The 15,261-nt window shown below is 41.4% G+C and overlaps 1 protein-coding gene across 5 annotated transcripts in view; it reads left to right on the top strand.

The window, feature by feature from the left end:
* slc8a2b (solute carrier family 8 member 2b) overlaps positions 1–15,261 on the top strand; it is a 212,957-nt gene that overhangs the window by 160,389 nt on the left and 37,307 nt on the right. For all 5 annotated transcript variants that reach the window (XM_085430898.1, XM_085430897.1, XM_085430895.1 and 2 more), the window contains 3 exons: positions 8,901–9,038; positions 9,139–9,366; positions 9,878–10,273. In XM_085430898.1, the coding sequence (XP_085287024.1) occupies positions 8,901–9,038; positions 9,139–9,366; positions 9,878–10,273 (762 nt within the window). The remainder of the gene's footprint in view (positions 1–8,900; positions 9,039–9,138; positions 9,367–9,877; positions 10,274–15,261) is intronic.

Genomic DNA, 15,261 nt, shown 5'->3' with positions numbered 1-15,261 from the left:
CAAACTTCTCAACTTTGAGAGCTGCTAGTTTTTCATCTTTTATTTCTTCAGGTTACAGATAGACTGCAGTGAGGATAAGTTGTGGTATGCTCCAAAAACAAAACACACGGTGGTCATAAATGTCAGCATACCTGGATTTGCCTCAGCACACCATTTTGGAACCAATGATGTAGGAATTACAAACTCATAGATTGTACAAATCTAGCAGGGTGTCGACCATCTTCCAGGCCAAATTACTCTACGAGTTATTTAAACTTTTGTCAGGTGACCACCACAGAGATCTGGAAAAAGGATGTACTACCCAGAAACATGGAATCAAAACTCAAGCACACCTTTCACATCAGTGCAGTCTCATGGTCAATCAGGAAATAGTGATGAATATGATCTGTTTCTTTACAAACACAGGATTGCCCTCATTTTCTTTGTGTCGCTCAGCGCAGGTTTAAAAGTAATGCTGGCGTCGTGTGTCTTTACACGACAGGCAACCTAATAAATCAGTTTTCAGTTACCAGGTGAACATACTTTAAACAGAACCATGAAATATTCATTAATGTAGTAAGAATGCTTCAGCAGCAAGTGAAGCTGAACATCAACAACAGCTGAACCTACAATTTGTAGTTTTAAAAAAAGTGCACAAAGATATCGATCAATCCAAGTTACAAGCGGCCTTCCCTTTATTTATTTTGAGTCGTAATAACAAAGAAATTAACGAGGCTGTCCCCACAGCGGATAGCTTTGTGTATTTGATTTGGACGATTTTACACCGGATGTCCTTCCTGATGCAACCCCCAAAGGATTTGTGTCTTCTCCTGGGGAACCTCTGGTTGTTAGGCAAATGTGTGAACCACTACACTATGGAGCTGCAAGTAATCTGAAGCAAGGTGTGGGATTCAAACGGTAGTGTATCAGAAAGTTATGATCTTCCACTTCCTAATTTGGCCTTTGTTGCTCTTTTAGCCTGGAGGTACATGACTTATGTCCATGAACATGAACTATTACACCGACCACGATGCTCTACCATCAGACTGTGTGCCGGAATAATTTGGGACTATTTCATGAAACTGCAGTGAAAATTGCTGTTCATACATCTTTGATGGAAAAGTTTTTTTGATTAACCTTCATTTTCACAGAATGTATTTACAATAGGTGTTCCAATGTGCTTTGTAAGGTTAAAAACGCCATTATTAGAGAAAACCAACAGACTATCCCCTGTGAGCAGCACTGTTTCCGAGTGCTGCTCACAGGGGCCAGTATCTGCAGATGGCTGCCCCTCCCTGAGGAAAAAAAGGAGAATAAAAAAGGAAAGAAAGAGAGAACATGAGCAACAAACAGGAAAAATGCAAACTACAGGAGAGAGGAAAGTTAAATGTAATGACATGTGGTGGTGGAAAAGTGAAAAGAGGGGAGTGAAGGAGGAGTGCTCTGTGCATGATGGGAAGTCCCCCAGCAGCCTGAGTCTATAAGGATGGTTCAGCATCACCTGATCCAGCTCTTACTACAAGCTTTATCCAAAAGGAAAGGAAAGATAAAGCTTCCACCTGTCGAGTGTTTTCACTCAGCTATAGTGCAGACTGTTTGCTGACCGTGCACCAAACACTTCAAAATAGACCTACTTCATGTTAATGCATTAATAAAGTTGTGTTCCCGTCTTCAATGAAGCCATAAATGATTTGCTGGAACCTGTGAAGTGAATTTGTGCGCTTCATCATTCAGTCGTCTCCTTCCTGTAAAGCAGTTCCTTTAATGGCAATTTCATAGATTCCCCTCCTCTCTCCATTTCCACTGCAAACTGTAACAGTGCAAATGACCCTCAGCTGTTTTCAGAGTCAGCAGGCAGAGTTGTTATTTGTCAAAGTTGTCGTGATGTTTTTGCAGGAGTACAGCTCACAGGGTGTGTGTGTTTGTGTCCCAGGTGGCTTTTAATGGATCGGGTCTTGAGGTTATGCAGTGTATGCAGTGTTTTTTAACAAAAGACGATTGCGCCTGAGTTTTGAGGCTTCAGTGGACCCTGAGGTCCAGTTTGAAAGGAGGATGAGGAGACATGAAGGTCAGCTGGAGTGAGAAACGAGGACATTGAGACGCTGTTCCCAGTATCAAAGCTGTTTTCTGGTTTTAAAAAAAAGATGCTAACATCTACAGAGTATAAGATTTTGTCTTACACGATACTCTCCATATGATTCCTTTTCTGTTGTGGGTAGAACAGCAAAAAAACAAAGTATTAAAGTTTGAGTACAGAACATTTCTGAGTTTATTTCAGCTCCCAAGGAGTAATTTTACACATTCAGAGTAAAATGTTGCTCAGTGCTGGAGTTGTCTGACAGGACTTATAACATCAGTGTTAGCTCAACTCCTTGGAGATGCAATTACACTCCACCCACACATTTCATTTCTCCGGTTGCAGCAGCAGGAAAGAGTCGGTCTCCTCACTTCTATCATGTAAGCTGCATATAGACAGATGGCCAATGACTGCTTGTATTCTGCAGAGAGAGGCAAGTAGGGCAAGAATACCTTTATTACCAGAGGCTTAGAGGTCAATAAGAAACAGGAGTTAGCTTCTTTATTTTGAGTGTGCAGCACTTAAAGAGGGTATGTTACATGATTTTGATTAATTTACATTTTATAATGAATCAACCCAGATTTTGTTATTATAGATTGCTTACTTCATTCAGAAAGTTAAGACTTAATGTTAGTTAAAAGATTTTGTCACATTTCTGTGCCCCATACACCGCACTCTTACAGGCTTTATTATTATTTTATTTATATTTTCCAAACATCCCTGAACATGAATAGTGACCACGTGTCATTTTGAGGTTAAAGTTTTGAACTTTTGTTTTGTTTTTTGGGGGGTTTTGGCTGTGATGACTTTACCATTCTGCTAATACTATACTTTAGTTTTATCATTTAAGTTCGATTTCACATGTTCAGTTATCAGTTCCTTGTTTATTATTATTATTTCTTATATTTTGGGTTTGTTATTGATGTCAGTGTTTCTCTTCCTTCATCTGTGTGTTTATAACTTTGTTCTCGGATGTTCTTTCTGGTTCTTCTGGTTCCACCATGTTTTGCGTTGAAGCTTAATTTTCTTTCATGTCATGTGATAATTTTATTTTCTTGTCTTCCCTTGACTGGCTGATTAAGTGTTTCCAAATTCAGGGGCTGCATCCTTTGAAGGTTGCATTTGGAGGTCAGACTGACAGTCTGAGGGAAGCAGTCACTGCATTTAAATGTATATCGCTCTATAACATTGAATTTGGCTTCATACAAGTTACATGGCATTAGGGATTTTGTCCTCCATCTCTCTCCAACACCTCTCTAGCTGCCAGTTTCATGGTTGCTAGGCAACAGAGGCAGCGCTGATAGGCTACACTTCCGGTTTCTGAAGTTTTTGTGGCCTGTGAAGGTGTGCCCTATGTAGGCCACGTCCTTCGAAACATGCAGCCTCCAGATTTGGACACAGTTTCACCTGCGTCTGGTCCCCATCCTGTTTCTCATTCCCCGATCCGTTCCCGGTGTATTTATAGTCTTACCTTCTCTTTGCCTTTTGTGCATTTTCTGCGTGGCAAGCTCAGAGTTATTTCCCAGTGACCTCCTGTGTTCTGCTAGGCCTCTTGTGTCTCTGGATTTATGTTTGTTTCAATTTTTTTTTTGCATGTCTTTACTTTGTAGAGGTTGTTTATTTTGGACTTTAGTTGAGACCTGTTTTTGCATTTTAATGCAGGAGTCTGACTCCTTTTACACCTTTACACTTTTCTCTGCCACACAAGCACTAGAAACCATATCCACAAGTAACCACCACAGCATATCGCATTAAGATGTTGATGGCATATATTAACAGTCTTTGTGCTTGCCACTGCAGAAGTGTTAAACACTTGGAAACATTTATTAAAAGTTATTCATTGAAACAACCATGGATAGCTATGCTCCTCAGCAGAGATGGGCAATAACGCGTTACAAGTAACGCATTACTGTAATCCGATTACTTTTTTCAAGTAACCAGTAAAGTAAGGGATTACTACTGCAAAAAAGGTAATTAGATTACTGTTACTTCCCCGTAAGCACGCTGTGTTACTGCGTTACTAAAACCGTGATTTTTTGACGAGTGTCTCATGACAGTGACGTAAGCGAGTGCGATGTTCGTGGCAACAGCTGTGTGCAGATCAACAATGAATAATATATCGAGTGCGGGAGAGAGTATGAGCGTGCAGCGTTTAAAGCGTGGAAGTACTGACCTTACTTTGAGTTTGATTCCATAAAAAGTGACAAAAACATTTAGTCCGCTGTTCACTGCGTGGGAAGAAAACTTCTTTTTACAGCGAAAAACCCCCTAAACTTCTGAGCAAGCACCGACAGTACGCTGCCACGGGAATGTGAAACTCCCAGATCCTTCCACTGACCGCTACAACACACCTGCACCAGGGTAAACCTCCGCCTGCCCCACTCCTTCTAAACAGGTGAAAATAGAGCAACAGGACCGCTGAGTCTTTGATTTTATTTATTTTCTGCTGTGGTTTACTCACATCTATTAGAAAGAGTGAGTGTAAACACAAACAACTATTTTATTTTATGTGCTGGAATGTGCAGAAAATAGGTTTAAATGTTCAACAAATTTCTTCCAGTCAGAGAATGTTGCATATCATTTAATGTTTGCTTGATGCATAAAGTTAAAAGATTAAAACTAACAAAACAAGTTTTAGAAAGAGACTTTTCCATTTGATTACATTTTATATGATGGATTATGCAAAAAAAGTAGAATTGGGCTAAAAGATCTATCGCTTTATTACCTATTCATGTTGTAAATCGTGTTTTTAAAAAGTAACTAAGTAACTAATTACTTTTGAAAATAAGCAAGTGCATTTATTTACTCTGGAAAATTTAAGCAGGCATCCAGCCTGAAAACAGCTGTGGAGGCAAACAACCACCATCTAGTTTAAAGTACCAGTCACACGGTCAAATGCAGTCCAGGTTAATTTGGTTCCGGTGACAGCTTAGTAAATCATTTTTAGTGGAGCCTCTTGACCGCAACTCATCTTTCCACAGGAGCTGTCCAACTCCATTCAGGTCATTCCCTGAGCCTAACAGATACATATACAGGGATCCAGAGGAATTACACTGAGATTGAATGTAATGAGAAATCTGTCAGATAAGGGGCTCTATAACGGGAAAGACAACAAAGTAATAGGCATGGTGGTAGAAGCCACAGGAAACATTAGCTCATCCATCCCCTTCATGGTCAGTGTACACGGATATCTGAGTGTGTACCCCACAATCCATCACCGTGGCAGGCACAGCACCACCTCTGCACCATCTACCGGTCAGGGCTCCGGTCAGTCTGTGTGCTGGTGTGTCTGTACACTGCAGGAGTATGTGGGAGTGCTGACCCTACATGTTCTACACCAGCGGTCCCCAACCCCCGGACCTCGGACCGGTACCGGTCCGTGAGTCGTTTGGTACTGGGCCGCGAGAGTTGAGGCTCAGCTGTGAAATGTATGGTTTTCAGGGTTTTTATCGGTTTTCAGCGTTATTTTGTTATCGTTTTTATCGTTAACTCGGTTTTCCTGGGTCTTTTCACGTGTGTTATGAATAACTTTTCAGTACCGGTACTAGTTTTATTTAGTTGTATTTATCCGCGACACCTTAAAGGCCGGTCTGTGAAAATATTGTCGGGCATAAACCGGTCCGTGGCGCAAAAAAGGTTGGGGACCGCTGTTCTACACTTCACTTCCTGTGTGAGCTCCTGTTATGAGGATTTATGAATGCAAAGGAAACAGAGTAAATGTAGTAACGACTATGTCAGCGAATAAACTGCTAATGGTGATGAATACAGCAGAAGCAGAGAGATAAATCTGTCTCTTTGTCTCTATGTAGATAAATACGACAAGAGAGCCACGACTCAGAAAAATTACATTCCCACTCACATAAACTGAATTCTGATTTAGAGGGAAATGTGTTTTGTTTTTTTCGTGGATTCTTTTTTCAACAGACACCTTTATTATCAACGTGGCTTTTCTGTTTATTTTCTTTCTTTGTGGTCATAGACTGTACGCGTGATCAAGAAAGAAATGAGGAACGGGAGTAAAAGCAAACTTGCTGGCTGCATATATAAAAATTCCCTTTCAAAGCCAGTAATAAATGTTGACTTTAGATAGGAAGCACATTTTCAACCTTCAGGTTTTTAACTGAGTTTTAAACTTTTTTTTTGTTAACTTAACCGTTTTGGGAGAAGTTAATGAAAAATAGTGTAAGTCATGTTCACGGATCCAAATGTTTAAACTGTGAAAATATTTGACTTTTAGTTTTTTATTTTATTTTTTTTAGTTCTGTTAATGTTTTCAGGCTTATGCTGCAGAAAATGGAGCTCAAGCCTCTAATGTGGTTAACATTATGAACATTTGTATTTGAATCCAAACCTTTCCCTCAATGAAAACTTGATAGTTTTGGTGCCTACAACACAACAACACGGAGTATGAAAATTACATTTGAAAGAAAATCTAATCTGAAAATAAGTGAGTGAGTAGCTGGAAGTCAAACTCTACTTGGCTGGATGACACTGCCTATCTTGTTAAATGTAAGGTATTAAAACTGCAAAACTGCTTTCCTGAGATGTAATTAAAAATGCTGTTTAGTGGAATGGGAAGGTCGTTTTTAAAACACAGGACTGGATGAGAACATGGAAGATTTGTTCTCACTGCAAATTCTCAGCAGGTAGAGATATTGAACTTCTTCTTGTTAACAAGAAGAAAAATTGTCCCCCTTCATCTAAGTTGGGATGCAAACTGAAAGGACCACTGTCGTTGTGAGGTAACGGTACTACCCAGGCTGTATCCCAATTCAGGGTCTGCAGCCTTAAAGTACGCAGCCTTAACGGTCCACAAGGGCCGCGTACTCAAAGACCGCTAAGGCCGGAAGTGCGAGGCTTGTGAAATGGGACGGTTTAGCCTCCTTCGTGCTGCCAGAGTTGCCTAGCAACCATGATACTAACAGCTGGAAACTTTTCAGCTTTGTTTGACAGAAATGAAGGAGAAAATCTTTTGTTCATTTGTTTGTTTGTTTCTACATGAGCTTTGATCATTCTCTGTAAGATTAAGCTCAGCTATTGAACGGCGTATATTTTAAAGTAAAGGCTTTAAAACCAAGTTAGTACAAACGTCACTAATGTCACATAACTTTGCCGACAGTAATATTTTAATGTTCTTCGTTATTAAACATTTGCACATAAAGAAGTGACATAATATTAAGTAGTTACTTTTAAAAGTTTACTCTTCCGCCGTTTTTTTTCGGCAAAATTATCCACACCCACCGCCGCGCTATGCATTCTGGGATATGTTGGGCCACGAAGTCTACGCCGCCACATCCTTAAAATTCAGGGAAATGAAGGACGCATTTGAGGGCCGCATTTCGAGCAGCCTGCGAATTGGGACAGCCTTCGTCGCGTCGCTGTGACGTAATCGGCCTTAAAATGCGGCCTTTAAGGCTGCAGAGCCTGAATTGGGATACAGCCCCACTGCATTATCTGCAGCCCCAGCATGTGAGAACAGTGACTTTTTACTGTCCAGAGGCTCATACAGATCACCATGGAAAACGTATTAGCAAAAAAGAAAATCCTTCTTGGTTTTTCATTCTTGAAACAACAGGGAGGTGTGGACTGGCTGCTACTTAGATTCCTATTTTTCTATGCCGAGTGCTCTGTCAACCAATAACACATTTAAACAACTATTATGTTCCTTTAAGGACCTTGCCTAACATACTAACAATCTTATATATCTTGACCAGAAATACTTCAACATGCAAACTGAATTAGTAGACATTATGTCGTTATGTTCATGTGTGTCAGCCATTTCCCCATGTGTTCCCACTTCCCTCATTATCCTCCTGTGTGTATTTAGTCCAAGTGTTTTCAGTCACTCCTTGCCGGATCGGCTGCGTTTTTCCCATGCCATGTCGTGCTTTCAGATTTCCATATCACTTTGCTATGTTTAGAGTTTTTCTTGTTTGTTTTCTGTTCCCCAAGATTTTTCTTGGTTCTTGTTTCTTTTCTAGTTTACCCAGTGTAGGTCATTGTTTAGTTTTATGTTGTTTTCGTCCTTTTATTTTGTACTGTTTTGTCTGCCTAAATAAACCGCTCATCATCAGTTATGTTTGAGTTTTAGTATGTCCAGACCTGGGTCCACTCTTTGCACTCCATGCAGTTTGCCTGAGCAGACTGTGACAAGGAGAGCAAGTTAAAAAAGATTTTTTCTTTCTCTCCATGACTGTTGGAAACCCATGAATGAAAGCACATGATGGCATTCCTCTGAAACAAATGGCTGTAGTTCAAAAAGTATGCATGTGTGGGCTTTGAGGCATGGCTTTTTGAAAAGCAAACAAGCGTAGCTACGTTTTGCAGGTAAAATGATGGCTGTAGGTTAAAAATTGTGGTCACAGCGGCAGATTAAATACCAAAATTTCAGACGAGATTTTCTGCATGTCTCACTCTAACCTCACTTTAGCTTCCCAGTGTACATGAACGGGGAGAGATTTGAGAGATTTCTCTGGACAGTTTTGACCAAAACTGAAAAACTGTAAGAGGTACCGTGAAAATGTGCCTAAAGGAAGAGGAGTGACAGCAGAGAAGAGAACGAGTCTCTCCATTCAGTGTCTAATTTAAAAAATCTGAATAGAAGCGAACAGTGCATGAACGAGCCGCTTCTTTTGAGGTATGAACAGCGTATCTATGACTACTTGGTGGATGAAGAAGAAGAAATAATCTGATAAGGATGTGGAGGTTTACACAGACCGTGGACTGGCATCTTCCTAACTCTCTGTTCAGCCTAGGGTGGGGCAGGTTACATCTTCATCCTTCTATGTAGTCCAGACTTTTTACATCAAGCACGCTAACACAAATTGTGTGTTTGGGCCAACAGGAGAAGGAGGTGACCATCACTATGCCTAACGGGGAAACGTCAGTGATGACGGTTCGAATCTGGAATGAAACAGTGTCCAATCTGACGCTCATGGCTCTGGGCTCCAGCGCTCCAGAGATACTGCTCTCTGTTATAGAGGTACACACACACACAGACACAGTAACTCTGTGTATCGTTTATTGAGATGCAGATGGTAAGTAGACTTGTCTTTCCTCTCCCTGTTACAAACTTTTTGCAGGTGTGTGGTCACGAATTCAAGGCTGGCCAGTTGGGTCCAGGAACCATCGTCGGCAGTGCTGCCTTCAACATGTTTGTGATCATCGGGATCTGCGTGTGGGTGATCCCCAACGGCCAGAGCCGGAAGATCAAACATCTGCGGGTGTTCTTCATCACCGCGTTCTGGAGCATCTTCGCCTACATCTGGCTCTACCTTATCCTGTCTATCATATCACCGGGTGTCGTGGAGGTGAGGCAGACTCAGTGTGAGAGGATGAAAGAATCAGTGAGCTCAGAGGTGCAGTGGCAACATACCAGATATTTATTCATCTTTTTGGTAAATTGGTAAGTTCTCAAATGAACCCTCTAGCATGAAGACGTGAAGCGAAGTGATCAGGAAATAGTTTTGACACGGAGCAGTTTTTGTCTTTTATTTGTTTTAGAGGTTGGGGAATGTGTGGAGGGAGACATGTCAATATCGTCTTCTTCCTGCTTGCTGATGGACAAACTTCTAAGCAAAGATATCTCTTATTCTTTTTTACCACACAAGTAGTGATGTTAACTTGTGAATCCAAATGTGACCACATACTGTTGTTTCCTTATGGGCCAGGTCGCCTCACAGCAAGCAGATCCCGGGTTCAGAGCTCCTCCTTCAGAGTTACTTCAGCTGTTAAGAAGATGGATAGATGAATGGATGGATGGATGACTGATCTTTAACGACTATAATAGTTCTAACTTTATAATCTCCATGTGTGTTTCAGGTGTGGGAGGCCCTGGTCACCCTGCTCTTCTTCCCTGTCTGCGTCATCCTGGCTTGGATCGCTGATCGGCGCCTGCTCTTCTACAAATACATGGGCAAGCGTTACCGAGCCGACAAGCGCCATGGCATCGTTGTCGAGACTGAAGGGGATTTGACACCCAACAAAGGCGGCATGGAGATGATCATAGATGGCAAGTTCCCAGCGCGAGGGGGCGCTGTGGTTCCTGCTGAAAACTGTGGGGGCGGCACTCAGGACGGGACCACAGGCGCCACAGCCAACAACATTGGAGCGGCAGCAGGAGCCGTGGGAACAGGAGGGGGAGCCAATCTGCCCCACTCCACCAGCGCTACAGTCAATGTGGAAAGCAGCAAGGAGCTGGATGAGAGCCGCAAGGAGGTGAGACAGAGACGGGAAGAATCTTCAGAGAGCAGCATAGGAGAGCATCTGATCACAAGCACAACATCAGAATCAAACATTAGACTGTTAGTTTGAGAGATTCAGTTACACGCCAGATGATGTGTTACATAAAACTGTGTGAAAGGTCTTCCTATAAAACAGGTGAACTTCAACCATCAGATCAGCAAACCAGAGAGTCAAAACATAAATAAAAATATTTCTGAAGACAGACAGGAAAACAACAAAAACCTATGGAGCACTTGTTACTGCACATTTTAACACTGTCACTATGCAAACAAAGTTTTTCTTTCTATTCCTCAGATGCATTTCTGGTTTGTGCAGAACATCTTAGTGCTATGTGTGGAAAATCTGTGTTCAAAGTGAGGAAATGAAGAAACAAGTGTTTCATTTTCATGTAATCTTTAGAATGTAAATCCATTTGGACTCTGGGGTCATTGCATATGTGGCTTACCATATATTCATTTCATAATTGGATTTCCCACATTTTTATGTTGGTGAAAAATCTAAACTTGCACTTTCTGGTAGCGTTTTTGTGGGAGAAACGTTTCGTCACTCATCCAGGTGACTTCTTCAGTCTCAGCTGACTGCAGGTTTCCCCAAACCTATAAACAGTACATTTGCATAATGACTGAAACCAGCCCAGTGAAGCTATACCCAGGGGAATCTACACCAAGTCTGTATGGTTTACTGAAAATACATAAACAGGGTGCACCTTTAAGACCGATTGTCTGTATGATCAACTCTGTCACCTATAACATCTCCAAGTTTCTGGCTTCCATCCTGAACCCGCTGGTGGGCAGCTCTGAACACCACATCCAGAACACCCTGGATTTTGTTGAGAAGGTGAGAGATGTCATTATGGAGGCAAATGAAACCATGGTCTCGTACGACGTTACATCTTTCTTCACTTGCATCCCAGTCACAGAAGCGTTGGAGGTAGTTGGTAAGAGATTACAGGATGACACCAACCTCAGCAACAGGACCACTCTCAGCATCGACCAAGTGTATTTGAACTGTGCCTTCATTCCACCTACTTCACATACAAGGGTCAGTTCTACAGGCAGAAACATGGGTGTGCCATGGGCTCCCCAGTTTCACCCATCGTGGCCAATTTGTACATGGAAGAAGTGGAAAAGAGGGCTTTGCTGTCCTACCCTGGAACACCACCAAGCCATTGGTTCAGCTATGTGGATGACACCTGGGTGAAAATCAAATCTCAGGATGTACCACAATTCACGGATCACATAAACTCGGTGGACCAACACATCAAATTCACCAGGGAGGATATGAAAAGTGGCAGGTTAGCCTTCTTAGACTGTGAGATTTCCATCAGTAATGGGGGACATCTAAAAGCTGACGTGTTCCATAAACCTACACATACAGATCAGTATTTAAGGTTTGACTCTCATCATCCACTGGAGCACAAACTGGGTGTCATCAGGACACTACAACACAGAGCGAACACCATCCCCACTGACACAGCGGCCAGAGAGGCAGAAGAACAGCACATCAAGAAGGCCCTGAGTAAATGTGGTTATCCCAGCTGGACTTTTGTCAAAGCTGGGAAGGCGCCTAAAGAAAGCTCCAGCCGATCCAGGAGAGAAGGACAACCGCTGCCCAAGCGAAAACCTGTAGTGATCCCATACGTGTCAGGAGTATTGGAGCAGTTGAGACGCATTTTTTCTAAACACCGGGTCTCTGCGGCTTTTAAACCCAAAACACGCTGCGCCAAAAATTGGTCCACCCCAAGGATCGGGTCCCCCGACACAAACAGAGTAACATAGTGTACGCTGTTAAGTGCAGGAGGATTGCCAGGATTTATACATCGGGGAAACCAAACAACCTCTGGCGAAGCAGATGGCACAACACAGAAGAGCCACCTCGTCAGGCCAGGACTCTGCAGTCTATTCACACCTACAGGCCAGTGGACACTCTTTCAATGATGAGGATGTAACATCCTGGACAGGGAGGAACGCTGGTTTGAGGGCGGAGTCAAGGAGGCCATTTACGTGAAAAGGGAAAGACCATCTCTGAATCGAGGAGGGGGCCTAAGGGTACATCTGTCACCATCTTACAATGCTGTGATTGCAGCCATTCCCCAACTCTCTGTGAATGGTACTCATGAACATTGATCAGTGGTTGTTGATCAATGGTCATGAGAATTTACATAATTAAGATTAAGGAACTGACCTCCCTGCTCATTGTTCCTTCAGTGGGCTGGTTTCAGTCATTATGCAAATTTACTGTTTATAAGATTGAAACCTGTAGTCAGCTGAGACTGAAGAAGTCACCTGGATGAGTGACGAAACGTTTCTCCCACAAAACGCTACGTCCAGATGAACACAATCAACTTTTGGAGATTTACTTACCTGGATGATGGAGCATCCATCAAGACGACAGAATTGCAGGAAAATAATGGATTATTTCTCAGCAGGAGACAGAAAGATAGAGTGCTCAGTACATTTCAAACACCACCCAGTGTAAGGTTTCTGCCACAGGCCCACGCTCCTTAGTCTAAATTATATTTTTCATACTAAAATATAATTATTAAATTTACAAATGTACTGTGTTACAAAAAAGCAGAACAGAAGATTTAATTTAAGTATTTGAATATGTGCTTCATTATTTTCTGGCTTCTGGCTCAGAACACATGTAAAAAGTTTGTTATTTTGCCTCATAAATAAAAACATAACTTTTAGTTTTTTGAACAAGTTTTTAACAGATTTCTAAAGTACTTGTGTTTTCTTGTTTTTATGAAATCTCGTCTGATAAATTTGTTAAGCGCCTCAAATGCAGATAAATGTGTCTCCAGTTTAAATTTCCTCGAGTGAAGCATGCATGCTTTGTTCTGCACTTTATAATCTCATTTTGTTAACAATCGCTGCTTTGCACCTGTCTGGAATGCAGATGACAATAAGCCCATTTACATCTGCTGTGAAAAGATTAACGGCTCTTACTTTGGAGGAGTAGAACGAACTTTTTTCTTATCTGAACTGAAAATCTATCAACAGTACAAATCATAAAACCCCCTGAGGAGACCTTGTAATACTTGGCTCTATAAATATAATTTACTTGATTTAGAACTGAGGATGGAAAATGAGAAAAGCAGAGAAATGAGACTCTTGGGAAGAAACTTTATTAAAATAAAAGCTAGACAGACAGTAAGAACTGAGAGACAAACAGGTCCTCATCCACATCATTTTTCTGGCCCAATTAAACCAGGCTTTAAAATATCATTCTGATATTTTAAGCTAAAATATGCTCCAAAGTGGACTTTTTTAAAGTTGCCTTTCACAGGTATTTTCACAGTTTACCTTGGACTTGGGTGACAAGTTTGAAGACGCTGCCCATACTTACATAATTGGAGTTTTAGAAATGTAATTACATTTTGCTTTTTTACTCCTAATTTTGCTGTATGTGCGGTTCATGCTCAGATATCACAAGCTGTACCGAAATGTACAGTACTGTATTTAGTACCAGAGAAAAAGTAGCCTTAAAGCTGAGGGTTAAACGTTATTCTGCTGATAATATTGCGCTAAATGGCCTTTTAGGTAGGTTCGCACCCTGAAAGCCAGCTGAAAGTGTCGAGTGCACTCCACCCCTGCAGTTTTGCTATTTGAGTTCGCTGTGTGGGCAGAAACTTGATGTAAATGTGTGCAGAGGCAGAACGCAGCCTCAGGCTGTGGGCTTCACTTCCTCTCACTGAGGTGACCCCTTCAGGACCACTCACTCCTTTATTGATACTGAGCTATCACTTACTGTGAAACCTGGCTCCATGCATATGCAGCACATACAGGTTACACTGAAAAGGGTTATTTTTTTCTTTGCTAACAGTCGCTCTTAGAGGGAAGATAGACCAAAGCAGACCACATATGGCCCGAGTCCCTGGATCCAGCAGGACTATTTTAATCCACATTACAAAGAATCCTTCACAAAAGTTCTGGATTCAGATCCAAAGAAATTCTAAAAGTTAATCACGCCACACCGAGTCTTGCAAATACATCCATAACTGAAAAAATAACACATTAACAAGGAAACACGCTGTTCACTCTTGTTTGTCTACAAGGTTTTTTGTTATCTGTTTTTTGTGACTCAGTTTCATTACTTCCTTCCAGGTTCTCTCGCTGGTGTTGTGCACAGCATTTTGTTCTCTTTTTTATTTATAAAACAAATAAAGTTCCTCTTTGCATCTCTTTGAGATTCCTGATAGGCATTTTGATCCTCTCTCTACACCCGGTAGCACAGGCCAAAGGTGCTTATCAAAATCTGCAAGACTGACTTAGTCTTGTTTGTCTAATAAACTGCTGTTGGACAGACAGACTTATTTCCCATACTCAGCATCAATGTTTTTGTCTCTTTCAGTCCTTGTAAACAAGACAAGACAAAGAACAGCCCATCAGGGGAGTCAGACCTGCACATTTTTACATATTTTAAGAGCAGGTTCACAGCTCCTGTTAAAATGCCAGAAACAACCTGTGTTTCATGTTGTGTAGAGAAAATGAAAGAAATGGTTTAAGTATTACCATATTTGTGTTTGCTTAATGGTCTATTTGTAAATCTGCAGAGTACCTGGTACAGACTGAGAGTGGGTTATGTTATATCTTTTTCAAAGTGACATGCAAAAATATATCCTAACACCAGATCAGCTTCACCTATTCTAATACAGTATGTGGTTATATTGTGAAGGCGATTAGTAGGAAGCAGGATAATAACTGCTGATTAAAACTGTAAATCATATTGTATCTGGTGGAAGTGAAACATCACCTGACTGGATATCGTTATGGAGAAAAGGCGTTATGTTAGTTTTGTTTAGTTTTGATTTTTTTTGCTGACCATTTCAAGTAGCACAAATGTGGGATGTTTTCTGCACCAACTCATGTGATCAAATGTAATTAGACATCAGGCCTCTTTGTGTGACTGTCTTTGGACAGCAAAGGGGTAATTTATTCCTTTAACTGATGACATTT

The sequence above is a fragment of the Copadichromis virginalis genome, linkage group LG14 (assembly GCF_057382275.1).
Source record: "Copadichromis virginalis isolate Kocher_CV1m ecotype Utaka linkage group LG14, C_Virginalis_male_GT1.1, whole genome shotgun sequence".
Lineage (NCBI taxonomy): Eukaryota > Metazoa > Chordata > Actinopteri > Cichliformes > Cichlidae > Copadichromis > Copadichromis virginalis.
This window is presented reverse-complemented; position numbering and strand designations above follow the sequence as displayed.